Source organism: Ursus maritimus, unplaced genomic scaffold (assembly GCF_017311325.1).
Source record: "Ursus maritimus isolate PB19 unplaced genomic scaffold, ASM1731132v1 scaffold_1, whole genome shotgun sequence".
Taxonomy (NCBI): domain Eukaryota; kingdom Metazoa; phylum Chordata; class Mammalia; order Carnivora; family Ursidae; genus Ursus; species Ursus maritimus.
In genome coordinates, this window is record NW_024423343.1 from 183,055 (window position 1) to 210,971 (window position 27,917).

The 27,917-nt window shown below is 53.2% G+C and overlaps 1 protein-coding gene across 1 annotated transcript in view; it reads left to right on the forward strand.

Moving 5' to 3' along the window:
• LOC103662795 (contactin-associated protein-like 4) overlaps nt 1-27,917 on the forward strand; it is a 128,391-nt gene that overhangs the window by 68,515 nt on the left and 31,959 nt on the right. Inside the window, exons 7-14 of the mRNA XM_040636285.1 lie at nt 185-328; nt 1,117-1,381; nt 5,320-5,469; nt 6,965-7,136; nt 11,352-11,458; nt 13,207-13,326; nt 18,376-18,573; nt 20,486-20,642. Of these exons, the coding sequence (XP_040492219.1) occupies nt 185-328; nt 1,117-1,381; nt 5,320-5,469; nt 6,965-7,136; nt 11,352-11,458; nt 13,207-13,326; nt 18,376-18,573; nt 20,486-20,642 (1,313 nt within the window). The remainder of the gene's footprint in view (nt 1-184; nt 329-1,116; nt 1,382-5,319; nt 5,470-6,964; nt 7,137-11,351; nt 11,459-13,206; nt 13,327-18,375; nt 18,574-20,485; nt 20,643-27,917) is intronic.

Genomic DNA, 27,917 nt, shown 5'->3' on the forward strand with positions numbered 1-27,917 from the left:
GACCCCAGCAGCACGTAGGTCATTTCGGAGTCTCTGTCTTAGAATTCATTTAGAGTAGTGAACACAGCAGCACATGATCATGCCGAATTGAGAACCTGGGCCTCTTCCTGCTGACTCACGAATGTTTACGCAGGTTAATGGGAAACAACTAAAGAATATTATTGATGTCATTTTCCTTTCTAAGATCAGCTTTGGAGGGATTTTAGCACCTGGAAAATCTGTGACATTTCAAAGAAAACACTTCGACGGATGTTTAGAAAATATTAATTTTAATGGAGAGGATATCATTGATTTGGCCAAGAGGCACAGACCACAGATTCTCATCAGGGTAAGAGTCTGCCCGGGGACAGAGGGGTGGGGGGCCTCGGAGGAATGAGGGTCCTCGTGTGCCCCGAGTGACGTCAGGTTAGCGTGACGTGACTCACGTCACAGCCTCGTCGCCTGAGCGGGAGACACAGACCAGAGCGCACGTAACTTACAGTAATTGTTTAAATGTGAGATGAAGAATCACGTCTTCCATTAAAACGTAAGATAAGGTCTCCGCTTGTGCTCTCCAGAGTGCAGGGACCAGTTCCCTTAGCCGTGGGGTTTCCTCCACGAGCTGGTGGGAACACGGGCCTCGCCCCCGGGAACCGGTCCCACATCACATGTAAATACAGCATTTGCCGAGAGGGTTTGGACGCACGCATGGGTCGATAAGCTACATGTTTTCTGTGTCCCTTGGGACGTGATAAGGAGGTTCCATGTGGGGTCTTCGCATCAGAGGCTAAGCCCTGACCTGCCTCCCAGTAGCGGGGTCACGGGAACAAACGTTCAAGCTCTGGGCCCTCGTCTCCTGCCTTTGGTCAAAACGCCCGGCTGTGAGCTCTGTCAGTCTGAGCGCACACCCGGAGGGGAATCTTGTCGCAACGGCAGCGCGGGCGCCGGGCTTTGTCCTGGCTTCGCCCAGAGGCACCCAAAGCGAGACCGAGGCCACGTGCACTGGGGCGAGCAGCTGCTGCGGTCTGGGTCTCTGGGGGCTGGGGAGTTGGGTGGGCAGGAGGCCACGCCGGCAGCACCACGCCCTGTGGCTCAGGCCACCTCCAGGGCCTCCTCAGATCTGCTTCCTGTCCCCAGGGCAACGCCTCCTTCTCCTGCTCCCAGCCGCAGTCGGTGCCAGTCACGTTTCCGAGCTCCAGGAGCCACTTGGTGCTGCCGGGCATCCCGGCACAGGACGGGGCCTCCATCAGCTTCCAGTTCCGGACGTGGAACCAGGCAGGGCTCCTGCTGTCCAGCTGGCCCCCTCACGGCTCCACGGGCTTTCTCCTCACGCTCAGAGACGGAGCCCTCAGACTGGGGCTGTCCCCATCTCCAGGACAAGCGAGGAGTGACGTCACTGCAGGTAATACGTGTCCCCAGGCTGCAGCCCACACAGCCGTGTCACCACAGGACCCACGGCCTTTCACACCCTGATTCAAACCTGGAGTCTGTAAGACACTCGAGGTCCTACATCTAGGTACCTGTGCCGATGTCCCCTGGACACAGGCTCCCTGCTGTTCATACCCTTGTGGCACCCGTGTCAGCACCCAAAGCGGCCGTAACAGGTGACGCCCTCAGCCTGGCCCAGCCACCTGGGGAAGAGGGAGTGCCTGAGAGTCCCCCACTCCATTCCCGGGGACCCTGCTCCGTCCCCTCCCTGCCGAGCTGACCGGACACCAGGCTCACATCCCGGGTGAATCTCCCTGTGTGTTTGGTCTCTGGGGAAACATGGCGGCAGGGAGCCCATTCTTGACCCTTGGTGTCGGTGGCGAGCTCGTGCTGTCAGACTTGACAGCACCCGCCAACCTCGCCAAACCCAGTTGTGCGTCTGGAAATGTGGTGGGCCCCCGGAGGAAATACTACGTCCTGGGGACACACCCTCGCCCTCTGCTGACCTGCTCCTGTCCCCAAGAAAGGAGCCGTTCTGGCTGGACGCAAGTTTTGAGGAGGCTAGCGTTCCAAAGCAATGTTCTTGATCATGACAAGTGATGGCGGATGGTCCATGGACTGCGGACAGGAGAGAGGTAGGGCCTGTCCGCTTACTGCTGCCCGCTGGGAAGTCGGCTACCTCTGGGTTTGTGGACTGGCGTCAGATCTGAGAGCCCCGGGCAGAGGTGGAGACAGCACCACAGCCAGGCTTTTGGGGCCAGTGGGGTCTGCACACCTCCTCAGGAAGATCCAGCTGGCCTGTGATGAACCACGTTTCCTCAGGACTTCGAGCGCGGGCCGCCGGGCACTCACCACGGAGCTTCTACACGGTCAGAAGTGAGGCCACGGAAGGGTTTCTGATGCGGCTGGCACAGGAGGTCCCCGTGGGCTCCCCCCTGGAGGGCTACATCCATGTCCGCGAGCACGCTCCTGGACGACCAGGAGCCGTCAGCCTTCCCCTAACCACTAACCCTTATGCTCACGGGCGGGAAGCAGCCCGAGCCGACTCCGCCCATCCTAGAACCTATGCCAAGATCAGTGCAGCATGAGAAGCAGCAGAGAGACACCGGGAAGGCAAATACAAAGGAGAGGCACGCGCTCTGTCCTGATAAGTAACAGGCACAAATCAAAGCACTGGGTCCGGTTACATTCATAACTACAGTGATACAGACGGAATGTGAGCCCAGAACAGACAGCTGAGGTGGGACAAGTCCCCCTGCCCCTTCACGCAGCGACCGTCCCCGGCCCGTTCTTGCACTCATCCCAGGCCTGCGTGCGGCCCCACGAGCAGCATTTGACAACCAGACACTGCTCTGAGCACGGCCGCGAGGATCCGGCACAGCAGTCTTGAAGGAGAAGGACGTATTTATTTATGAGTTACAATAAATCAAACTTTTCCGTTGAGAAAGGATGGCTTTTTCCCTTGGTTACCAGACGTTTAAGTTGGTAGTCTGACGTGCATTAAGGTCCCTACCAGGAATCAAAGTGAAATTGTGCCGAATTGGGTCACAATTTCAAAATGTGTTTGAATACAAGGTAACGTTTTCAGCATGCTTTCCAACTTTGTAAACGTTCATTGAAAATTGTTAACAAATATTACTTCAACCAGTTAGAGGTCAAAAGGATTTCTGCAGGCCACAGGACATTTTCTCACTCTGCCCACCTTGGAATGTCAAACGTGCGGGCCAGCCCACAGGACTGGTGCTGAAATGTTTAACAAAGTTCCTTTTCTAGCTGGCTCTGTGTTTACTCTCTGAACTGAACCTGTCCTTTTCCATTAAAAAAAAATTCAGTGGGGGAAAAACCACAGATTTAACAGCAAAATCCAGATACCTGACTTCCAATATGAAACTGGAAATCTGGTAACCCCAAGAGGCCAGTGCCCCTGCACAGGGCCCAGCTGCCAACTTATCCAGGCCTAGGGACCAGGGGCTCTTGGCTGATGGGGAGAATCAGGGCCATGACCCCATCCATGCCACCAGGGCCTTAGCAGGGGCGGGCTCATGATGTTTGCAACACCCCCTGTGACCTGGGACCAGACAACCCCCAAGACAAGCCCCTCAGACCCTCCTCCACCCAGGGCCCCTCCCACAGGAGGCCCCTGACCTTGCCGTGTAGGGCGGTCAGGGTCACAGCCCCCACACGGCACTCCATTTGACACGCAGCCTGGAGACGGACAAGTCTGTACGCAGGGAGTTTCCAGTGCCCTTTCAGAGGGTATGTGCAGACAGACCTCATGGTGAGTAGGCTGGAACTACGGACTTCCCTTCCCACAGCTTGGCCACCGGTGGTTTGGCCCTTACAGTGTGTCCCCGAAGAGATTCTGACCCTTACCTGGAGGGGGAGAAGTAGCAGGAAAACAGCACCAAACTTCCTTGATCTGTGCCAGAATTTAGAACAGCCAAACTCCCATTTGTTCCCCCCAAAGTAAATCATGGGGAGGGGGCAGGAAGGTGTCCTCTCCAGAAGCTGGAGTGGGCCTGCGGGGACGCGGCTCCTCCACCCCCAGCCTGGGTCCCTGTTCGTGTGGGACTCAAGGGGTTATGTTACTGTTTGAAGCACCATGAGGTCTGTGGTTCACAGGGGTCACTAGCTGATCTTGATTCCCCAGGTGCAGGACTGACTGATGGACAGTGGTTCACAGGGTCTCTATCTGATCTCCATTCCCCAGGTGCTGGACTGACTGATGGACAGTGGTTCACAGGGTCTCTATCTGATCTCGATTCCCCAGGTGCAGGACTGACTGATGGACAGTGGTTCACAGGGTCTCTATCTGATCTTGATTCCCCAGGTGCAGGACTGACTGATGGACAGTGGTTCACAGGGTATCTATCTGATCTCCATTCCCCAGGTGCTGGGCTGACTGACGGACAGTGGTTCACAGGGTATCTATCTGATCTCCATTCCCCAGGTGCAGGACTGACTGATGGACAGTGGTTCACAGGGTCTCTATCTGATCTCCATTCCCCAGGTGCTGGACTGACTGATGGACAGTGGTTCACAGGGTCTCTATCTGATCTCCATTCCCCAGGTGCAGGACTGACTGATGGACAGTGGTTCACAGGGTCTCTATCTGATCTCCATTCCCCAGGTGCAGGACTGACTGATGGACAGTGGTTCACAGGGTCTCTATCTGATCTCCATTCCCCAGGTGCTGGACTGACTGATGGACAGTGGTTCACAGGGTCTCTATCTGATCTCGGTTCCCCAGGTGCTGGACTGACTGATGGACAGTGGTTCACAGGGTCTCTATCTGATCTCCATTCCCCAGGTGCTGGACTGACTGACGGACAGTGGTTCACAGGGTCTCTATCTGATCTCGGTTCCCCAGGTGCTGGACTGACTGATGGACAGTGGTTCACAGGGTCTCTATCTGATCTCGGTTCCCCAGGTGCTGGACTGACTGATGGACAGTGGTTCACAGGGTCTCTATCTGATCTCGGTTCCCCAGGTGCTGGACTGACTGATGGACAGTGGTTCACAGGGTCTCTATCTGATCTCGATTCCCCAGGTGCAGGACTGACTGATGGACAGTGGTTCACAGGGTCTCTATCTGATCTCCATTCCCCAGGTGCTGGACTGACTGATGGACAGTGGTTCACAGGGTCTCTATCTGATCTCCATTCCCCAGGTGCTGGACTGACTGATGGACAGTGGTTCACAGGGTCTCTATCTGATCTCAGTTCCCCAGGTGCTGGGCTGACTGACGGACAGTGGTTCACAGGGTCTCTATCTGATCTCCATTCCCCAGGTGCTGGACTGACTGACGGAGAGTGGTTCACGGGGGTCTCTAGCTGATCTTGATTCCCCAGGTGTTGGACTGACTGATGGACAGTGGTTCACGGGGGTCTCTATCTGATCTCTATTCCCCAGGTGTGGGACTGAATGATGGGCAGTGGCATTCGGTCTCCCTGACAGCCCAGAGGGACCAGCTGAGTGTGGTGGTGGACCAGGCTGGGGCCTCGACGGTTCGCACAGTGCAGCCTCTGGAGACCCATGCAGGCAGTGCTTATCTCTTTGGAGGTGAGTGATGGGGATGGAACCCCACTGGCTGGTGCCCATCGGAACTCCACGTCTCCTGCCCCTGGTTTTGTGGCTGACATGACTTTTCTACTGCATCGTGTGTCTCCGACTCCCCCAGAGTTCACCAGATACGAAGGACTGTACTTTTTCTCAGCAGCTATATTGAGGCATAATGTATGTTAACACGTGAGAGTCCCCTTGTCAGGAGGATGTCCTTTCAGCTGTATTTGTTAGACCCTTAGTGCTTGAGTCACCCCCTTCCAGAGAGGCTTCCCAGTTTCCTTTCCCACTGTCCCTCTGGTACCAGGTGCTGCTTGGATCACGGGAGTCATTGGTGAGGCTTCTCTGAAAGGGCCCAGTGTGTCAGCCTGGCTCCCAAGGGGCAGCATCAGCGAGGCCAGTCCTGGCCCCAGGCAGCTCCCAGCCAGCCACTTCGGGGAGACGGGCACCACTGTCCAGCAGTGTTGCTTCTCTGTCCACTTCCCCCCAGACCAGCCTTCTTTGTGGGGTGGCCTCTGGCGCAGCGCTCCGAATTGCCCCCTTAGGTCCGCTAGAGGACCCTGGACGCCCAGTCCCCTCTGCCTAGTGGAATCCTGTGTGGTGCAGTTTCACACTGAGCACACAGCCCTGGGCGGCCAGCCGGGAGCCCGTGCACCACCCCCTCCTCCGGGGAGGCCTCACCAGCTCAGAGCACCTGTTCCTGTGGAGCCGTGCCTGTGGCAGGACTTGGGCAGGGGCACAGGTGGCTCTCCAGGGGCACCTTCAAGGCAGAGGCCCCGGGCATGCCCCCAGCAGGCGCACGGCTATGGCTGGTCTGCCTTTGGAAAGAACCGGAGGCCCATTTCCTCCCTCGCATAATACCGTTCAAGGCAGGTGTCTGGATGATGGCTTGCTATCACGCAGACCCTCACATTTCATGATACTGAGATTGTATGTTTGACCAAACATACATATGATTGGCTGTATGTTCGACCAAATCGCCCGTACAGATCTGATTGCTGTAAAAGCAAATACACGTCCCCTACTTGGCGGAGACCAGTCTTCAGCACAGGCCGACTGGGACCAGCTGCCGTGAGCTCCTGCACCTGGGGCCGCGCTGCTTCTGGATGAGTGGCGGGTGTCCCATCACCATCTGGCTCAGTATCATCTTGCAAACACCGTGATTTCAGTAATTTGTGCTTACAACGATACAATCTATTGTTTCGTTTCTGATTTTAAATCCACGTACATTTAAGTTGCTTTTGTTGGCGATGCGTAACATAGGAGGAGCGGAAACTTTGTAGCGTGCTTTAGGGACGATTATGCTTCAAGTCGAGCCTGAAGTTGGACTCTAACTTGTTTTCATCTAAATTCCCACTTCGTGCCCCTCACCCCTGCCGACTTAGTGTTCTCTGCCCCCAAGTGGGGCAGGTACAACCCCGTGACAGGGCCGGCGAAGCCGCGGCCTCGGTCCTGACCCCGTGTCTCTCTCGTGTCCCCGCCTCTGAGCAATCAGGGTGCCTTCCTCCCGGCTCCGGGTCTGACTGCGAGGTGCCACTTGCTGGGTTCCAGGGCTGTCTGAGGCTCATCTCCGTTAACGCCCAAGAGGTGGACCTGATTTCAGTCCAGCGGGGGGTGCTCGGGAACTCCAGCGGCCTGAGCATAGACTCCTGCGGCATTCTGGACAGGTAAGGGCGCTGCTCCCACGCCCCGGGCTCAGATCTGTGATGGCGGGTCGCAGACACTCACGGCGGGGCGTGCTTCCTCTCCCTCTGGGTCCCTGGATCCCCCCTCGCGCTGCCCTTCCCCCGCTGTCCACGGGGAGTCCGAGAAAGTTGTAACTGTGTAGAACACCTTCTTTGCAATGACAGCATTTGGGTGGAAGGTGCGTGCTCGTGACGGCTGCTCTCACATGGCCGTGAGCTCCTTTACGCCGAACAGGCCGTGCTAACGTTGCTGCAGTGTCCATGGAGAGAGATCGGCCAGCAGCATTTGCTGGACAGCATGGATCTTGACGATCAAATGCAGAGACCAGAAGCCCATGTGGTCAGGGTGGGGTGTCCGGAGGGTGGGACGCTGAACTGCCCCAGGTCTGCAGGGGCAGTGGGGACGGGCCTGCCCTGGGGACAGGTTGTTAGGAACCAGGAAGGGACAAACAGCTCCCTGAGGACCAGGGGTGACCTCAGAGGTGTCTCTGGGGAGGAGAAATAAATAAAATGCAAGAAGTGGGCAAGGGAGGAAGAATGGCAACGTCACTGTGGCAGGAAGGCCAGGCTCCAACAAGGGGGTGACTTGGGTAGACAGGCTGGCCGGCGCCTTCCTCCTGCAGATGCTAACGTATTTCCGAATGAACGCTACAGTTGAGAAACCCCGTCTTCACCTGCCTGAGCAACTCAGTCCCAGTTCACATGCGCCTGATTTCTCTCCTCTCAGCTTAGTCCCGTCTCAGGCCGTGTTGTATAATAGTCAGAACTCAGTGTGTGCTTCACAAAACTCGTTATCACCTGCAATCCTCCAAATAAGCGCGGGACACCGGGGATCTGGGGGCTCAGTCAGCTGAGCATCTGACTCTTGGTTTCGGCTCAGGGTCGGGCTCCACACTCAGGGGGGAGTCTGCTTGAGACTCTCTCTCCCCCCCCCACCCTCCTTTCTCCAAAGTAAATAAATAAATGTTTTTAAAAAATAACAGCAGCCCACATCCCCACCAGTGGAGTCACTCACTCCCAGACGTGGTTTCCCCAAGTGCTCATTCCATTAACTGTGGGTGGAGCGACCCTTGTCTGGCGGAGGGAGACTGCAGCCAGTACACCTGCGGCTCCATTTCTGGGTTTCCAGACCTTCCGGGGAAACGGCCGCATCACGTGTAGGACACAGTCGCCCAGCGCACCTGGCTTGTGGGGCTCGCACACCCGCAGACCCGCACTGGGCAGAGGGGCTGCTGGGGGCACGGCCGTCGGCAGGAGGGTGGCCTGGGGGCGGCTGGATGTTCCGGCGTCCCTGATGTGTTCACTTGCACATAGTATCGCCGGACAGGGTTCTGTTCTGGTACCTCTTCTGCTCTGAAAGCCTCTCTTGCATCACCTTTACGTACTGACTGGAAAAGGTGGAAACAACTGTGTGCGAAGCCATCCGGCCACGTGTGTGTGAACCGTGTTTTCTTGTTGGCCGCGGTCCCTGCTGACGTGGAAGACCACAGTTTGCCTCTTCATTTCCAGCTTGATGGACTTTTGGGTTCTGTCCAGTTTGGACTGTGACCGCGAAGCTGCTGTGAGTTTCGGGTACAAGTCCTTCTGAGGTCCACTCCACTGTCCTTGAGCAAATAGCGGAGGGGAGTGGCCGGACAGTGTGGCAGACAGGTCCAGGTTTGGGGATGCCGCCACCCTTGTCCAAGGTGACGGTGCCGCGTCCAGCCCCCAGCAGCGCAGGGCACTCCCGCTCCCTCCACGTCCCTGCCAACTCTCGCTGTGGTCAGTTTTCCGTGCGCAGCCTTGACAAGGGGCGCGCGACTGCCTCCCCGGGGTCTGTGCCTACTGCCTGGCCTCGTGAAGCACTTACCTGGAGAAACGTCTCCTCAAGTCCTTTGCATGCTTTTTAGAGTTTGTGTTCTCACTGAGTTTCGGGGCCCCTTTATCAGATGTGTGCTGTGTAAATGCTCTTTCTCAGCTTTGTTTTCTAATTCTCTGAATTTTTGTGTTCTTTTGAAGAACACAAGCTCTTGATTTTGACAAAGTCAAATGTACCCTTTTTTTCTCTTTTATGGATCGTGCCTTTGATATCTTACTTGAAAAGTCTTTGAGGGGCTCCTGGCTGGCTCAGTCTTGATCTCGGGGTTGTGACTTGTAGCCCCCCATGGGTGTAGAGATTACTCACATAAATAAAACTTTAAAACAATATAAAAGAAGTCTGACTAATCTGAGGTCGCAAGGATTTTCTGCTCTGTTTATGCTAGAGTTTTAGATTTAATTTATATCTGATAAATTTTGAATATTTTTTGATATTTGGTGCAAGATAAGCAGGGTTTTTTGTTTGTTTTGCATATAGATACCCGGCACCATTGGATGAAAAGGTGACCCTTCCTCCCTTTCGCTGTCTTTGTGTCTTTGTGGAAACCCAGCTGTGACCTACTTGGGCCTCTGTCTGGGCTCCTTATTCAGTTTCTTTGATCTATTTATCTATCTTTCTGCCAATTCCACGTGTCCGTGGTAATAGTTACTTTATAATAATTATTGGAATCGGATGTTTTTGCCCTCCTAAATTTGTTTTGTTTTTCAAAATTGTATTCGTTGTATTACATCTTTGAATTTTCATAGGAATTTTGGAACTGGCTTGTGAATTTCTTGTAAGAATCCTGCTAGGAATTTGATTAGGACTTTGTTCAATCTGTACATCAGTTGGGGTGAGTTAATCCCTCCCTGTGCAGTATGAGAACCTAAAAACGTCTTTTCCGTCTTCCCTCCAGCTTTCGTGATTTTGCTGCCAAACTTTTTATTGACTCTCACTGTAGGCCCTTCCCTGCATCTTGTTTTATTTCTGCTTAAACAGTTGATTCTCTTTTAACAGAATTTAAATACTAATCATAATCTTAGGCCATTCTCATCTGTCTGAGGTTGCCGTTGGCATTTGCCTCTCAGGTTCTTAGTGAATTCTTTCAACACCGGGATTGTCCTGATGGAATGAACAAGCAGATTCTCTCCCTTTATTTCGTGACAGTTAAAATCCCAAAATTCTCTCCAAAACTTCCAATTTGAAAACAGGAAAAACAGACCCAGCCAACAGATGGTGAAATGCAGGTCAGTTAGAAAATAGCGTATTTGCTGTGGAGTGGGAAATTTAGTCTCAAGTTTCCTGCTAAACTGGAAGCATTTTTTTTAGGGTCTGGAAACAGCAAGCACCACCCCGTCTGTAATCGCGTGTCTGGTCCATCACTGGTTTCGCTGCCCTTGCTGCTGGCTTCAGCGGTTGGTGAACCCCCTCGTCCTACGGGCATGTACCAAAGACACACATGGAACGTTCTGGATAAATTATAGTAACTGGTCATGGGTACCCTCGAGCTATTGAAAGTGCCGATGCAAATATAAATTAGTTGACGTGGAATTCTCATGACGCGTGATGAGTCATCTTGGGTTTGCTGGGTGAGGTTTGTGTGGTGTGTGCTTATGTACAAATGCAAGCACGTGCGTAACTGTGGTGGTGATTTTCTGTGCTGTGGTTTCGAGCGAGTCCTGCTTCCCTTCATGAACTTTCTAGACTGAGTATTTGATCATGGACACTTGCTGTTTGTATTCAAGAAAATCAGTTCTACTCTGGTTTTCACAGTACAAGTCCTGAGAGTGAGGTTTCAAGTGTCCCATTCTAGTTTGAATTGGGCAGATTACAAAATATCCGTCGTGCGTACATGGTGCTGAGTTTCCTTGAGTACCTTCTGATCTACTGGTTTTTCTCGGGGGAAATACAATGCATGTACGCCTTTCACCGCAACCGGCCTTTGATTCCAAATACCAAGTGGACAAAGAATCAGAGCAATAGGTGAGCCTGGGATAAATGCCCTGTGGGCGGCAGGCCCCTTCTTCATCTCTGCTTTTTTCCGTTCTTCCTCTCAAATATCTACGTGTGGCAACAATGACACAGGGTCGCCGTTGGTTTCTGCAAGCGACTTCTGCTCCCGGCCACACGGAGCAGCCACGCTGTGCTCCTGTGGCAGGAAACGTGCTTCTCCGGGGGACGGGGAAGCACGCAGGTCAGTCCGCTGGGTCAGGGTTCGCTAGCCCGGGGCTGGTTGCTCAGTCATCGCGGGCCGTGGGCGGCCGCCGTCCCCTCGTCCATGTCCCCGCAGCTCGGCTAGCGGGACCCAGAGCTCACGAAGACCAGCAGTCACGCGGAGACTCTCCCTGCCCTTCTTTCAGATGTTCGCCCAACCGCTGCGAGCACGGCGGCAGGTGCTCCCAGAGCTGGACGGCCTTCCACTGCAACTGCACCGGCACGGGCTACATGGGCGCCACGTGCCACCACCGTAAGTGCTCCGCCCGCCCCTCCCGCCCTCCGCCGCCCTCCTCTTTGGGATGCCTGCCCGCGCCTGTATCTGCAGCCACGTCTGGCTGTGGTCTAGTCGCTCATACAGTCATTTCCAGAAACACGAAAATCGATAGGAAAGAAGAAGACAGTAGACAAAAGGAAAATAAACCAAGAAAGTGCGCTGTAATCAAAGAGAACCCTGGAACAAAGTCCGTCGTGCCTAAATCTCTGGTTGGGTTCCTTGAGTTGGCCGCAGTTGTGCTTCTGAGCTTCCTGGAAACACCTCACAGTGGAGACACGATTGTTACCAGGTTATTGATGTTCCTAGACGTAAACAGATTCCTGGGAGAATCCGGGTAGGAGTCCCAGCCGTGCTGCGGGATTCAGAGTTCAGGTCCCCATTGACCCCGAGGTCCTTTGATGGAGCTGGTGCTAGTTGCAGGTGCATTGGTCGGGTGTCGATGCGTCAGGCCCTGTTCTTTGCCTCCTGTGGGTCGCGCAGTCCCGTCCGCACGACTGAAATCCCATTTCCGGAGAGGAAACAGCCGATTCTATTACTAGTGGGATTCTCATCTGCAGCATCAGACGCTCGGGCCAGAGAAGCCTGCCAGGGGCCGCCCTGCACACTGTAGGACGCTCAGCCGTGTCCCTGGCCTCCATTCACTCGAGGACAGTAGAGCCTCCCTCCGTTTTCTCCAAAATTGTCCCAGTCCGAGAGTGCTGCCTTGGCGGGAAGCACGGCACTCTTTATATCATTTAACCTTATGAGACTCACAGAAGGCAGGCAGGCGGGACGCCAGCAAGCCCTTTCTCACACGGGGCCTGGGCTTTGGGCATGTGACCCGTTGAAGGACTCAGGGTCTGATCCTTGGGGAGCAGCTGAGACCAGGACGCTGTCTCACAGAGATGCTTGGAGGAGGGGGAGGGAGACAATGACCAAGAAGGGCTCCGGGCACCCCCACCTCCGCATGCTGGCTCCCACGGGAGGGAGGGGAGAGGAGGTTCCGGAACCAGAGCCCAGCGCCCGACGGGAGGAGGAGCCCCCACGGCTGTATCTCCTCTCCTCCCTCCCCTGTCATGCCCAAAACAGCCCTGCACAGAGCTGATGCCTGGTGGATGTGCTTTAATGGATGGATTTTTCTAGTTTAACTCTTAACGAGTAACTGTCAGTCCACGGGCTCTGAGGAAGCGGTCGGAGGATAAGTGGATGGGCTCTGCCCAGTGGGCATCACCGTTGTTCTCCCCAGAAGAGCAGAGGGGACGTTGGCGGGTCGCCAGTTACCTGCTGATGAGGCTGCTCTGAGACATGGCCAGGAGGGGCCTAACTAGCCCAGGTCACCCCTGTTCTTACTCGGGGCGCAGTGTGGGGACACGTTCATAAAGAACAAATGTTCACATGTCCCAGGGACGTCTGCCAGTAGACAGAGCTCCAGGCAAACACTCGTGGTCTGGTTCCTGGTGACGGGACAGTGCACCAAGTTCCGCACTGAACCAAGTAATCGTATTTGCCTGTAGGGGCCTAACAGCATTGTAGGTCTGATGGCTACACACTTTCCTTCTGTCTCCTTCGTTACCCTACGCACACATGCCTTTAAACAGTGGTCCCAGATTTTCTGACGTGGTCACGCTCCTGGAGGGCGAATATTTGCGATGATGCGGAACGTGGGGTTTCCTTCACCTCCTCCTTAGACATGTAGGACTCTCCCTCCATCCCATTTCCGGTGACTGACTGGTGGTTCTCCCCAGCCCTCTACGAGCAGTCGTGCGAGGCGTACAAGCACAGGGGCGAGTCCTCAGGGAGATACTACATCGACCCCGACGGCAGCGGACCCCTGCAGCCCTTCCCCGCATTCTGCAACATGACAGGTGAGTCAACAACTTCAACTCCTGCAAACACGAAATCACAGCCCGGTGAGCTGGTTAACAGCTTTATTAGGATAACCTTGTGAGATAGTGATTCAATAGAAGTATTTGATATAAATGTTTAAAAAATAGTTAAAAAATAGGGGCGCCTGGGTGGCGCAGTCGTTAAGTGTCTGCCTTTGGCTCAGGGCGTGATCCCGGCGTTCTGGGATCGAGCCCCACATCAGGCTCCTCCGCTGGGAGCCTGCTTCTTCCTCTCCCACTCCCCCTGCTTGTGTTCCCTCTCTCGCTGGCTGTCTCTCTCTCTGTCAAATAAATAAATAAAATCTTTAAAAAAAAATAAAAATAAAGAAAAAAATAGTTAAAAAATGAAAATTCATAATTATGTCATTATCTTCAAGCATGTACTCTGAAATATTTAGTAATACAATTTTGCCTATTAAATCTTAAAACAAAAGGTTTTTCAAGACTTACCTGATTGGATTAATGGATGTGCAAGTCAAAAGCATTTTCACCCATTTTTTAAAAGATTTTATTTATTTTAGAGAGCGAGCACGAGTGGGGGAGGGGCGAGAGGGAAGGTGAGAGAGAATCCCAAGCAGACTCCCCTCCGATCACAGAGCCTGATGCGGGGCTCAGTCCCACAACCCTGAGATCACGACCTGACCCGAACTCAAGAGCAGGACGCCCAACCGAGAGAGCCCCTGGGCACCTGCATTTTCACCTTTTCGCAGTAAAAGCTGTGCATTTCGGCTGGACACCACGGTGGTCTTCCAGCGAGTGTGGACATGCAGTGTGTGCTGTGGGCTCCTTAATTCCTGTGCAGATCCAGTCTGCCTCTCTCTGATCGCCACATCTGTTCCTGTGACTGCGGCCACATCCCCGTGTCTTGTCCACACTGGAGCCCACCCCCACCCCTCAGCCCATGCTGCCCTGAGGCCCCCGGCCCCGGGCAGGACACCTTCCACGATGCCGTCTCTGCATCGCTGTGTGACGTGAGCTCCCGCCTCCACACGGAACTGCCGCCTCTTTAAATTTTCTACCTTGCTGAGTTTCAGACACTGTTACCCAGATTTTAGACACGCAGTGTCTCCCAGTGCCCTAGGTTGGATTCTGTCCCCCCAAAACTCACGTCCCCTGGAAGCTGCGAGCGTGACTGTGTTTGGAAATATGGTTTCTGCAGATGCGTCCGGCTGAGATGCGGTCATGCTGGGTGAGGGTGGCTCTGGGGCGAAGGCTGGTGTCCCAATGGGGGAGGGAGATGGGAATACGGACACAGGAGGGGGGGGCCGCGTGGCCAGCCGCGGACGGCCAGCGTTCTCAACGCCAGCAGAGCTGCAGGAGGGCGCAGTCCCGCCACCCCCTCGGTCGGGCTCTGGGCTCTGATGTGGGAGAATCGACCCGGGTGCCTGAAGCCACCAGGCTGTGGAGCTTGTAAGTTGGTGAAGACAACGCACCCTGTGGCAGACTCCCTGAGAAGAGAATCGTTGCTGCCTAGACTTTAAAATGATTTTTGAATAGTTTAAAACCATTCCCATGAAATTTTTGATTTTCTGTCTCAATTCTCAAGATAAAATCTGACTGTTGCTGCCATTAACCAAATTATTTGATCAAACATGAGTCAGGCAGGTGTCCCTCCCGGAGGGGGAGGGGCGGCCGGGACGGGGGGGTGGGGGGCAGTGTGCCGGCAGCACGGCGCTCAGACGGGCGTGTCCACACCCACATCCAGACCCCCAGGCCGGCGGGGACACGGGTCCGTGCCTGACAGACAGCTGGGTCCAGTAAACAGTGAGGGGACGTCAGGGCTGGTGTCCGGGGGACCCCCGGTTCCGGAGGTAAACACAGCTCCCTCCTGGTGTCTTCTGCCCGGAGACGTCTTGCGGCCACCTGGTCCCTGCTGCACCTGGCGTTCTGTGCGGACAGCGGGTCTGGTGCTGGGAGCCCCTCTGGGTGTGCAACTTGCGGCCTCGGAGGGGACGCCTGGCCGGCTTGCCTGCCCATCTTGTCCTCCTGGGGGTCCACCCCCCAGACTTGGGGCACCGTGCTTCGACCTCTGGAAGAACAGACAATGTGCCTTCAGCGCCTGTGCACACATGCCACACGCATGTGCCGGCGCCAGAGCTGGGCGGCGGCCGGGAGCACATGCGGACATGTATGCAGCTGACTTCCAGCAGCCCGTGTCCTCCGCCCCGGACTCTGACCGGCCTCAGCAGTGTGAGGCGCCCTGACCCCATCCAGACACTGTCCGTGCTGTGGGGACGCGACCCATCCGACCCGGCTGTGCAGGCGTGTTTGGGGACAGAGCCCTCGCCAGGCACCGTGGATGCCGAGGCGGTGGACTGCTGAGGCAGCGCGTGCACTTGGCCGCGTCGTACCCGTGGTTTTCTTGACCGTCGTCGTGGAGAATTTCCGTGAGTTCAAGGCGCAGGTGACGAGGTCCTTCGTCCCCATCGACACCTTCTGGACCCTAATCATTTCCTCTTCGTGGCCGCAGTCAGCCCTGGTCATCAGGCCGCGGCAGCGCGTCCTCGCTCCCCTGTCTCTCAGTCCCGGGCGTCCTGGGGGCTCGCAGGGGCAGACCCCTCAGAACGGCCCCCCCACATTGGCGCTGCCTCGCTCCAGAACCTCCTCTCCAAGGGGGGGTCAGGAAAATGCAGAAGGAGGAGAACGGGGCTAACCACGACCCCCTGAGAGTCTCTGCGGGATGGGAGGGTGGGCAGGGGCACAGTGGTAGGCGGGAACGGGCCCTCCCCAGGCAGGCCGGGCGCACGAGGAGGGCAGCTTCGGAGGAAGCCCCTGCCCCAGGTCAGCATGAGACTCAGAGTGGCCACTGAGGCAGGGTCCCAGACCTCACCCCACCTCCTCGGCCCCAGGAGTCATGTGTGCCCTCTGCCCTGGGAACAGTCCAGCAGGCGACAGGGACCTGAAATCCACGGTTGGGCTGAGAGTCGTCATGGCTCTGAGGACGTCCGAGGTCTTCCTCGGGGCGGGTGGAGCCTCGAGAGCCCTGGGGGTGGTCTCAGCAGAGACTGTGCGGCGACCCCCTCTCCTGGGCTCCGGGTCTCTGCCTCTCTGGGGGCAGCGATGTCACCTCGTCCCGCGTCCCAGAGAACAGGGTCAGGTGCCAAAGGCTCACGTCTAAGATAACTGACGTGTTTGTGGTGCTCACAGAATCCACCAAAATCGTAGTGGGAATCGGACTGTGTGGGAAGGAAGCCCAGGCAGACAGCAGAGGGCAGCACGTGTGCCGGGCTCCTCACCGGGCGGCAGCTGCAGGGGCTGCACCCCAGAGGCAGAAGGCTCCCCCACGTGTGCCCGGCAGAGTCCGTGGAGGAACGAGGCCCACGCAGCCCCTCCCAGGACAGAACACGGGCCGGGGCCATGGGACGTGGGATCCTCATCTCTGTGGGCACCTCTGGCTCGTCACAAAGGAGACACGGGCTGCCGCCTCCCATCGGTGAGGTCGTTTGGCACAGATAGGACGTCTTCTCGGTGCTTTGGAGGACCATGCAACGCCCTCGGGTCCCCGAGGCCGATCTCCACATTGGAAATGTCCGCGTCTTCTCCGTTTCCTCTCGGGGACGCAGGCCCAGCGGAGCCGCTGTGCGCCGATCACAGCTTGTTTGGGTTTACTTCCTGTGTGAATCGTACCACCTGCTCTCTGACGTGTTGTCAGGTCGGAGGAAAGGCGTGAGTCGGAACCTGGGGCGTTTTCATGGTAGAGCTGGTGTCATGGTTTCCGTCCAGATGAACCCAGCCCCTGAATGAAACCAGCCTGTTGTGCCCAACAGTCCCCAGCTGTGTCTAGAGGGCGGCCTGAGATTTCCACGTCACACGGGCTCCAGGAGTGGAGCAAACAGGGACCATGGGTCCATCGTCACACCTCCCTGTGGCCGTCGCAGCTCCCGTGTGAACCGTGCCGAGCCTGCCACCCCCAGCGACCCCAGGTCTGTCCCCACGAGAACAGGGAGGCACATGGCAGGTGGCCCCAAAGCCCCCGCCTGCTCTATCTCCGTGGCCGCGGCGGCTTCAGAGCAGCAGAAATCCTGAAGAAACGAGCTACACCAGCTTTGTGGGGCGCGGCCACCACGTGCCACACAGCAGACGGCTCACAGGACTCCATCGTCTGGCCGCTCAGCAGCTGGAAGTCCTCTGCTGACGCGTACCGACAGCCACGGCCTGTGCATGTGTCTCAGGCAGGAATGCCAGACACACGGACGGGGGTCACACAAAGAGCAAACCAGCAAAACCAAGTCCATACGGCCACTTTCCAGGCCCCTTAATTGGACAAATCCCAACCAAAAGGGACAATTTAACCAATTCTTTTTCACAGATGATGCTGGGTGACCAGACCACACAGAGAGAGTTCTGGCAATGGGGATTAGGAGAATCCACGTCCCCTTGTGCACCGGCATTCAGCATGCAGGGTTCACATTGCAGCTGCCGTGCCAGGTGGACAGAGGTGTCCCAGGTGGACAGAAGTACACTCAGGCAGACAGAGGTGCACCAGGGTATACAGAAGTGGCCAGGGGTCATGGCACTGTCACAGGCCAGGGCATCTCGCCCTGCAGAGCAGGGTCAGGTGTGGGTCCAGGAAGGCCACCTCTCCTTACCCCCAGGTCTGAGCGGAGCAGGCGTGTGATGCCACGGTCACCTGCAGGGAGCATGCAGGTCAGTGCGTGTGAGAGGAGCACAGGTTACTGACGGTGTCAGGTGATTCTCCAGTGAAGAAAAGAGTGCTGTTAAAGTAGAAAAGCCATTGTTTGTCTTGCATTACTTTAGATAATTAGAGAAATTTAATAACCAAGTTATACGTCTTTTTCTCTCCCATGAATGTTGTCTGGCTAAGAATCCAGAAACACCCACTTTCATGAAAGGATCAGCTCAGACATAAATGACACACTTCATCACAGGAAGACCACCCTCTCCCATGATTTAAGGGTTAGAGTCCCACTGGCGCTGACTCTGCGTCTGCCCACTAGAAGGTGACCGGCGGTGCTGAGTGTCCAGCTCAGTGACCTCCTCTCCTTTCTCTCCCGCTCCACCCGTGAGACATCCCGTGGACCGTCATGCAGCACAATGGCTCAGCCCTCACCAGGGTCAAGGGTGCAGACCAGGAGAACGCTCACTGGGCGGCGTTCCAGTATGAGGCCAGCCTGGAGCAGCTGCTGGCCACCATCGCCCACGCCGGGCACTGCCAGCAGCTGCTGGAGTTCCACTGTAGGAGGTCTCGGCTCCGGGACTCACGAGGTAGGTGCCCACGACGTGCCCAGGTCAACGGCCCCCGCCAGCCCCCTCCTCCCCCCGGCCCCTGCTGAGGTGCAGGTGAAGGCGGCACGGAGCACAGGTCTAGCTTGATCTAGGGGCAGAAGCTTACCTTTCTCCATCGCATGCAGACTGCCTCTCAGTGCTGCTTCAGGCTGTGCCTTTCTTCCTTCTGACCGAGTCCCTGTTTCTTGTGTGTTCTGTTCGTACCCCGCGTCCCGGCCCTCACTGCTGTTCCCCTGCATCGGTCCTGATTTCTCAAACCACCCACCAGTTCACTGTTTATGAAGGGACGTGTCTTTCTGGACATGGCTTCCACCATGTGTGCTCCTGTTTGGGCAGCCCTGAGGCCCTCCGCACGCTCCCCTGCGGGGTCCCGGGACTCCCAGGCACGGCCGCTCTCACCCAACCCCACACTGGCTCCTCAGCTCCTTGTTTCCTCATGTGGATGCGCGGTGTGGACAGTGCACGTGATGGAGGTACAAGCTCGTCCTTGAATTTTGCAAATCACTCCTCTTTTCACCCACAAGGGAAATGGCAGAAAAACATATGTAGCCTCAGATTAAAGCCAGTTCTGCAAAGGAGCAGTTGCAGATTGAAGGGAAGGGCAGCCAAGGGCTTCCGCGGGCGGTCAGGCTCTCCCACTCCCAGGCGGACCCTCCCGCCTCCCCCAGATCTCTATAGTGCCCAACAACTCACAGACGCAACCAGAGGCCCCTGGCGTCATGACGGCCTTTGGAGAATCGCCGTTGGTGGGAGAGATGAGTAGAAGCTGAAAACACACTTAAAAGATGCAGCCCAGTGATGTCATTTCTCTCTGGTTTGAAAGCATAATGGTGAAATGATTAAAATTTTAAAGTGTTATTATCAAAATATCTATTAAATATTTTAAATGCCATCAGCCTCCCTGCAATGAGCTTTCAGCTTAATTTGGAAGAAATTCATCTTAGATGCCTTTTGGCACAACTCTCTTCCTGGACCCACGGGAGTTGGCAACGGCCACGCGTTTTCTTGCGAGCGGTCGTCAGTCCTGGGGGGAGAGGTCCAAATAGACAGGGAGCAGGGTGGACGGGCCACGACACAGCCACACACTGGGAGCTCAGAGTGTCTCGGTGGCCACTCAGCCACTCAGAGGCGTGGAGGAACGTCCACACAGCCCCGCCTCCCACCAGCCCCATGGGCGCCTGCTCCCGGTGCGCCCTCGCTCATCACCGCTCCTGGGATTGGGGTTGCCTGGGGCTCCTGGACACACCCTCCCTCCTTCGGTGGCCCAGGGCGTTTGGGAGGAGTCATAACAAGGCAGCCTGGGGCTCTGGTCCAGTGGGGGTGTCGCTGCTCGGAGCGCGTTCAGAACAGAAGATGTGCTGTGGGGGTAAAGGGTTTGCTCTGCGGAGGCGTGGACTCGCTTTTCAGCACAGCGGCTCCCCGAACAAGCCAGTCCTCGGCGGGCATATGCCCCACGCGGCGCCCAAAGGAGCCTTGCAGCCAGGGCCCCGGAGCCTGCCTGTCTGCCGGGCGGTTTCGATCCAACGGGCATTCAGATCCGCAGCACGTGTCAGCTTCTGGCGGAGCTGAGTGTTTTAATCCTGAGGGCAACTCACTTTTCATATAATTCTTGGAGAAATCACATAGTTTTGCTGATTAGAAATTATTTACTGCCGTGACGGAAAGACTTGGGTGCTATCGTGTATTTTCAAGGGTGTAATCAGACAAACCCGAGTCTGGGTTAGAACGCCCAGCAGCACCTCCCGCTACGGTGTTAAGAAGAGGTTCGTTCCTGAAGCAGGTGTGTTCTTGCTGCGGGTTTCTTCGTAACGGTCTGGGAGAGAAGGGGTCATCTGGGGTGGCAGGGCACGGGGGCCAAGCAGAAGTCACCTTTCTCAAACCTGTTTTTCAGATGGAACCCCTCTGAGCTGGTGGGTCGGAAGCACCCAGGGGACACGCACCTACCGGGCGGGTTCCGCGCCCGAGGCCCAGATGTGCGCGTGTGGCTTAGCGGGGAACTGCGCGGACTCCCGGGATCGCTGCAACTGCGACGCGGACCAGGACGAATGGTGAATTGCTCGGGATTTCCTTCCGCACGGCGTGCTTTTGCTGTCGCCCGAAACGTGAACGTTCGTTAGATGCTCCACGGCTAGGCCAGGGATGACGGCGGATGGGTTAGAAACGTCTATGCGGATAAAATACGGTACCGTCAATCTGTTATTGAGATTGGTGATGTGCTGGCCTGCGTTCTTCCTTTTCTTCACTTCCTGTTTCTTACTTCTAACGTCTTCATCACGGGCAAGGACAAGCCCACGAAGGGCAGAGCAGCACTAACAAGCCCCGTGTGCCCGTCACCAGCCACCGCTCGCGGTCAGCCTCGCAGCGTGGGCGCCCCGCCTGCTCCCCCTGCCTGGATTACTGTCGAGCAAGCCCACACATCATACCATCACATCCCTCGATATTCTGTTATCATGATAAATCCACAGTGAATCATTTATATTTTTTGTTCAGTATGACATCAGCCTCATTATAATTTCTAGAAGTTTTGGATTCTGCCTAATTAAGTTCACTTAAGCGGTCTCTGCTTGACGGGACATAGTTTCTGAAGAGTGTCCCTCCCGTATGATTGACACGAAGGGGTCCCTGACCAGACAGGCGCAGGGGATGAAGTTCTGCGAGGCATCCAGAATTATCTAATCACATAGTGGGTCAAATCAGTTTATGTTTAAAACCGTATATATCACACATAGACCACGTAAAAATGGCACTCCGCGTGTAAATGAAAGGTTGTCTCATGCGGGTAGAAAATCCGTGAAATTAGAAAACTGGTTAATTACACGTGAGGCCAAAGACCTTGCATTGTGTATTGATTTTTTTTATTTATTTGTAAAGTGGAAATGTTTTGAAATCTCTGGGATTCATGCTTCAAACGTATCACCAATTTACAAATGCTTTTAGCTCAAACGCCTTAGTTATCGCATTTCTACGCTCCTCTGAGCACAGGTCACGGACGCCAGAATCACCTGTAAAAGAGCGAAGTGATCAATGTGATTTATTTGGCTGCAGAATGTCTGTTATACTCAGGACTTGAGACAACATCGGGCCGCTGTGGGTGGGGGAGTAATGAATAAGAAACATTTCTGGTGGCACGGCTCAGAGCAGGGCCCTTGGTCATTAACGTGATGGAGGAGCAGAGGTGGCCCTGGGTGAGGATGTGCAGGGGCTTCTGGCAGGGCTGAATGGCTCTGACGGCCGGGGTCTGGGAACTGGAGACAATCTATGGACAGGACGTGGGGACGAGACATGGGGGGACCTGTGTATCTGTGGTTTCCTGTCAGTGACCAACAGGGTGTCCACCAGGGAGAAACCTCAGAAAGCTGCAAGACCAGGTAGCTTATCCAGAGGGCATGAGCCCCCTTTTGCCCTCTGACCCCCTGATGGCTGCTCTGTGGTCCCTGTGACTCATTCCCATTGCGAATGATGGTTCCAGCTATGGGGGAAGCATCACTGATCCTTCTGGATATTATCCAAAGATTCACTTGTAGAATTTCTGCTTCCTGTCTGCACAGCGTGGAGTCATGTGGTCAGAGCCCCCGGGAGCCACAGACACCACCGGCCACCTTGGGCAGCTCGTGCCAGTGGACCAGGGAGCAAAGGGAAGAGTTCCTTGTCCGTGGCTGCAGAGGACTGTGTCTGTCGTGCTCAGCTGGGCTGCCTCTGTGCAAACAGGGTGGAGAGCTCATCCTGAACCCAGAGAATTCTCTGGGCTTCTCTGCCACTGACTCGCCCAGGACATGGCAGTCATAGCAACCACAGCCTGGCGAGGGAGAGGCCAAAGATCAGACCCTCAGGAATGCCCTTTTGGCATGTTGCCATTCTTGGAGCATTTCATTAACTTTTGGCACAATAAGAGGTTCCAAACTCGTCTTGTACTTTCTCTGCCCCAGCTTTGGAAAATGCCATTTCTACAGGAAGACCTGGTTCCTTTCAGGAAAGGATGGTACTCGGGTATCAGTACTTGGAACTGGGTGTGCTCAGTGCTACTGGATGTCTTTTTTTTTTTTTTTAAGATTTTATTTATTTATTTGACAGAGAGCCAGCCAGTGAGAGAGGGAACACAAGCAGGGAGAGTGGGAGAGGAGGAAGCAGGCTCCCAGCGGAGGAGCCTGATGTGGGGCTCGATCCCAGAGCACTGGGATCACGCCCTGAGCCGAAGGCAGACGCTTAACGACTGCGCCACCTTGGCGCCCCGCTACTGGAATGTCTTAAAATCCATGACCTCACCAATCCCAGTGCAATTCCATGGGATAAATTCTAACCACCGTCTTTCTATAATTGTAACTCCCTTTCCAACAGCAAGAAACCTGGTCCTTATTTCCTAAAAAGCATGTGCTTCTATTCTGTGTCCTAGAATTTGCAAAAAGTGGTTTCAGAACTGCTAGCCCAAAACTTGAGGTGGGGAACAGAGGAGAAAGACAGAGAGGAGGCCTACTGATAGAGCTCACATTTCCTTCAAGGTTTGAGGTTTTCTTGTCCGTCCCCAAACTCATCCCTCCATCTTTACGTCCTCTAGCTCTTTCTCAGGCTCCATTCCACCTTCTCCATCATCTTTTTTTCATACCCATCCCCATCTCATTTCTTCTCTTTCTCTTTCTCAATCCCTGGATCCACTTCTCTCTCCTCCTCATTTCCCCCTCCACCATGCTTCACTACAGGTCACCAATCTCATTATTTCTATCTTTCCTATGTTTATGTTTGCATAAATAAGTAAATACTTGTGTAGTTTATTATTTTCCCCTTCCTTTTTACACTAAAGGTAACATATTCTCAGTATTTTTATACACTTTGTTCTTTTTCATAGCTATCTCCATTGTGTGGACATATCATAATTTATTCAAACACAGTCTTGTATACGGACATGTATGTTGCTTGTGGCAAATCAGAAACCATTCTTCAAAGAATGGCAGTTCTGCTAGACGTGACCCAGTTCCCAGTGTCCTTGCCCGTTTGCACTCCCGCCAGCAAGAGAGGAGAGTGCCTTATTACTGATGCCCTATTATTCAGCAAGAAGTGACGTATTCATGATGCTGGGTTTTCTTATCCAAGAAAAAGGATCACACCATCACTTTTATGTCTCTCAGGAAAGTTTTCTTCTAATCATTTGGTACATTTCCTGTTAAATTTAGTCCTTGATCATTTTATCTTCCTCCTTGGTACCAAAAGTGGAGTTATCATTATATCCTCTAGCTGGTTGTTGCTCATGTGTGAAGGCAAGTTTTTGTTGAATATGTTGGATAGCAGTGGAGTCTGTGGCCTCACGATCTGAGTGGGAATGTCCCCAGCCTGCCCGCTAGATGAGCTTCCGGCTTCAAGACCAGGGTATTTAGGTGACGCAGACATGACAGCAGAGATGTAGACATATATATAGAGATGTCATCTAAACTTATGAGTCACTTTAAGGAAGTACCCATCAATTCTTACCTTCCTGAACGTCTCTTAGAAATGTGTGTTGACACTTGTCAAATCTTCAGCATTTATAGAAATAAGCAAATTATTTTTCTCCTTATATATAATAATTTAGTGGGTAATGTTAATGAACTTCCTAATATTTAAATTGGAACAAATTCCACTTGGTCACGTCGTATCATTTTTTGGTGTGGTATTATTTACTAATATTTTATTTACTAATATTTTAGCTAGAAGGCTTTCATCAACCTTCATAGGTGAGCTAGTCTTTATCAGATTTAGGAATCAAATTTTCAGATGGAAGGGCCTTTTAAAAATGTTTATATTTTCAGTTTTATTCTGATCCGATCAGAGTATGTTTATAATATTTCTACCGTAAGGAACTTACTGTCACTTTCTCTGCGGTATAGCCAATGACTGGGTTAGTGAATGTCCCATGCGAGCTTGAGAAGAAGCTGTATTTCTTTTTGTTGGATGTAGCTTTTGGTATATTACGGTAAGATTTACCCACCAGCTATGTTATTCAGGTCTTGTACATCCCCACCCATTCCCGTCTCTGTTTTGTGTTACAGTATCGTATTATTAGTGAGTTCCTCTGCCTGACCCCTTGCGCTTTCTGTAGACTTTTCTTCAGAAGGTGGTTGGTCTGATATTTTGGAGTAGAGGCATTTAGAACAGCTCTACCTGCATCGCACCTTCGGGCTTCCGATGCTGTGGTGCCCCCTTTGTCACTCCCAGGCTTGAGTCTGAACTGTACCGTGACGCCAGGATCACCCCTGATTTCCTCGTCATGCAAATGGCAGGTGGGCCGCTGCCCTCTCCTTTCAGCCTTTCTGAGGCACTTGGTGTGGGTGGGTCTCTGGTTTGCAGTGGACCGTCGTATCTTAATGTGGGAGCCAAATCTGAAATTTTCTGTGTTTTAAAAGTTTAATTAAACCCATTCATATTCATTGATGACACTCATACATTTGGGTTCAGATCTATCATATTATTTTATGTTACAGTTATTAACGTAAATTGTTACATTTGCTGTGTTTCTTTTTTCTTTGATCTTCTACAAAATTATTTCTTCAGTAGTTAGGGACTTTTGCTTTTTTGTCCTTGTAACGACATGCATAGTCAATTCTTTTAAAAAGGCTTTATCCTGTGGTTTTCTTAGTTAACCCATTACTCTCTGGTTTGTAGGTTTTTTTTTTAATTCCCTTTGGTTCTTACCTGTTACCCATGTGATCACCAGGAAACCTACGCAGCCTCCCCTCTCTTTCCCGTGTCCTCCCTCTGCAGCATTTCCATCTTGCCAGAAAACAGCGCTAACGCGGAACAGCACATATCACGCAAAGGGCCATTCACCCACCACTTCTGTCCCAGATCTCGTTACTTCCAGCTTTGCAGATGGAAGGTTGTCCGTAGGTCTGTCATTCATCTTCTGTCTGTCTTTCTTTGGAGGATGTGCTGGGGGTTTCATGTTCATGTGGCTGCTGCTGACGCTGGTTGCAGATGACACTTTACTGCCCTGACCGGGGCTGGGCCAGCAGCTCACGTGACTTCAGGGCAACTGGTGGCCTTGTGAGGTTTTCCAGCTCCCTAAATCTTCTCATGAATGTGTCTATAGTACTCAGCATCCAGACCTGCAGGACCTTTCATTAGTTTATTTCCTAGAGACTTTGTATCTTTGATGCTCATGTGAACAGTATCATCTTATATCCGTTTTCATCTCCATGTTGGCCTTGTGTCCTGTGGCCCGGCTAGACTCCTGTTCTGAACTTCAGTGGGCAGTCTGTAGACTCTCTTGGATTTTCTGCACATGTAGTCACTTCTCCACAATTAATTACAATTTTATTTCTTTGTTTCCACTGGTAATATTTCAGTTATCAAACTTAAATGGGTACATCGGTGTTTATTCTATGATTGTTTCAACCACTTTGAATGTGTGATATTGCTGATACAGGAAAACATTTAATTAACCAAGAAAGTTATTAGTGATAATATATTTTTATATAAGTAAAATTTCTTATAAGGTCAAAATCACTCCATTTATTTGGAACAGTCTCCAAATTTGGTCATAAAAGTTGTTCTGAATGATCTTGTAGTCAATTGAAACCATTACGAGATGTTGGGGTTGGCCAGCTGCTCCCCCTCTCTTCCTTCCCAACCTCTGAAACTACTCTGAGTCACATTGTGCACCCCTGAAAGTCCTCACAAAACAACAATCGTATGGTTCCTTGGAAAATCATAAGTGTTATTTCTGTAGTTTTAGGAGTTGCTAAAAATAAACTGTAAAGTCCTCGTTTTGGACTCTTGACTCTGGGCCCTTCGAGGAAGACAGAGAACACAGAAAAACCACGAGCACCTGTTAACTAGGCTGTTTTGAGTAAATGCACCCGGCAAATCAGTAATTACGTGAGTAAAGTGGGACCTCGGAGACCCTGCGTAGTTACACAGTATTGTGAGGACAAGTCTTCCCATCAGCTCCACAAAAACATGGTTTTCAAACCAACGCGGAGCAGAGGTGTGTTTCATTTTCTTCCCCAGCACACGTGTGATGCACCAAGACGAGTCTGCAGCGTTCCTAGTCCTCTAAAAATGTCACTGTTACACCCTCAATGAAAAGGACTGGTTTCTGCAAAGTAGTTCTTCAAAAACTCACGGATCATAGTGAGTAACTACGGCTGTGTTTCCCCCTGCGTGCCCGTCTCCACAGGACGCGCTGGTGTGTCGGCGAGATTGACAGCAGAAGATGTGCTCAGTCCGGCCGACTTACCACGTGGCCATAAGCCACGCCACCCGCCGGTCTACCCCATTTATCCCAACATCAAGCATCAGTGGATTTGGAAAATCCATGTTCTGTTTTCTTTGTTAGCATGAAGAAATAGAAGCTTAACTAGGTGAAGCAGAAGATTGTCAAGGCTGAATTTGGCAGATGATCCAACTCCTTCAATAGATATGCCTTACTGTTCAGATTTTAATATTTATGTTTTCATATCTCAGTATCTGCACTAAATACAGCTCAAGACTGCTTTGAACGCAGGAAGAAAAATTCAAATAACAGTCTCTAGTTTGATCTAAAAATAATGCTTCCTGTTTTACCTTTGATAACTTTTTTTTTTCCTGTTGAATAAGGGAACGTCTAACTGCACAAAAAAAGGAGTGACCGAGGGGGGTGACCGGCTCTTCCTTCCCCGTCTGCGGAGGCAGGATGGGGAGAGGTGCCGAGGACGGTACTGCCAGCCCGGCCCCGCAGACTCAGGCACCAGCAGGTCATCGGAGCCTCCACCGTCCATAAATCAGAAATCCACACAAAACTGAAGCCCCTCATAAAACCAGGAGGATGTTGCAGAAAATGAGAAGAACCCTCTGGTGCTAAAGAGACAGGGACTGGCCAGGCGGGGCCGGTGCCAGCTGCCTGCTGCCCACCTCGCTCTGTCCCAGGAGATGCTGCTGTGTCTCCACTGGACACTCGCATCTGCAGAGCGTGACGGCAGCCACGCAGCCACGCAGCCTCGCAGGTCTCCCGGATGAGGGCAGGGACTGGACCTGCCCCCTGGTCCCAAGCAGGGTGTGAGCAGAGGGCACATTTCCCAAGCACCTTCCCACACACCATCTCCCTGACCAAAGTTTAGACAACATTGTGCCAAATTTTATCCCCAAGTTGGTTTCAGATACGTTTTTAAAATTATAAAATTAATAAGGAGGGACAAAATAAAAACAAGGTAGTTTTTAAAAAGTAACAATAATGAAAATAAAGTTCTGAGCAAAAAACTTGTTTATATAAACATGTTATGTAGAATATTGTGTATTGCTGACAGGTAGCCCGACCAATGCAGTGGCTTACCCACAGGACACCTAATACTGCGTGAATGTATATAAACTTCATGCAA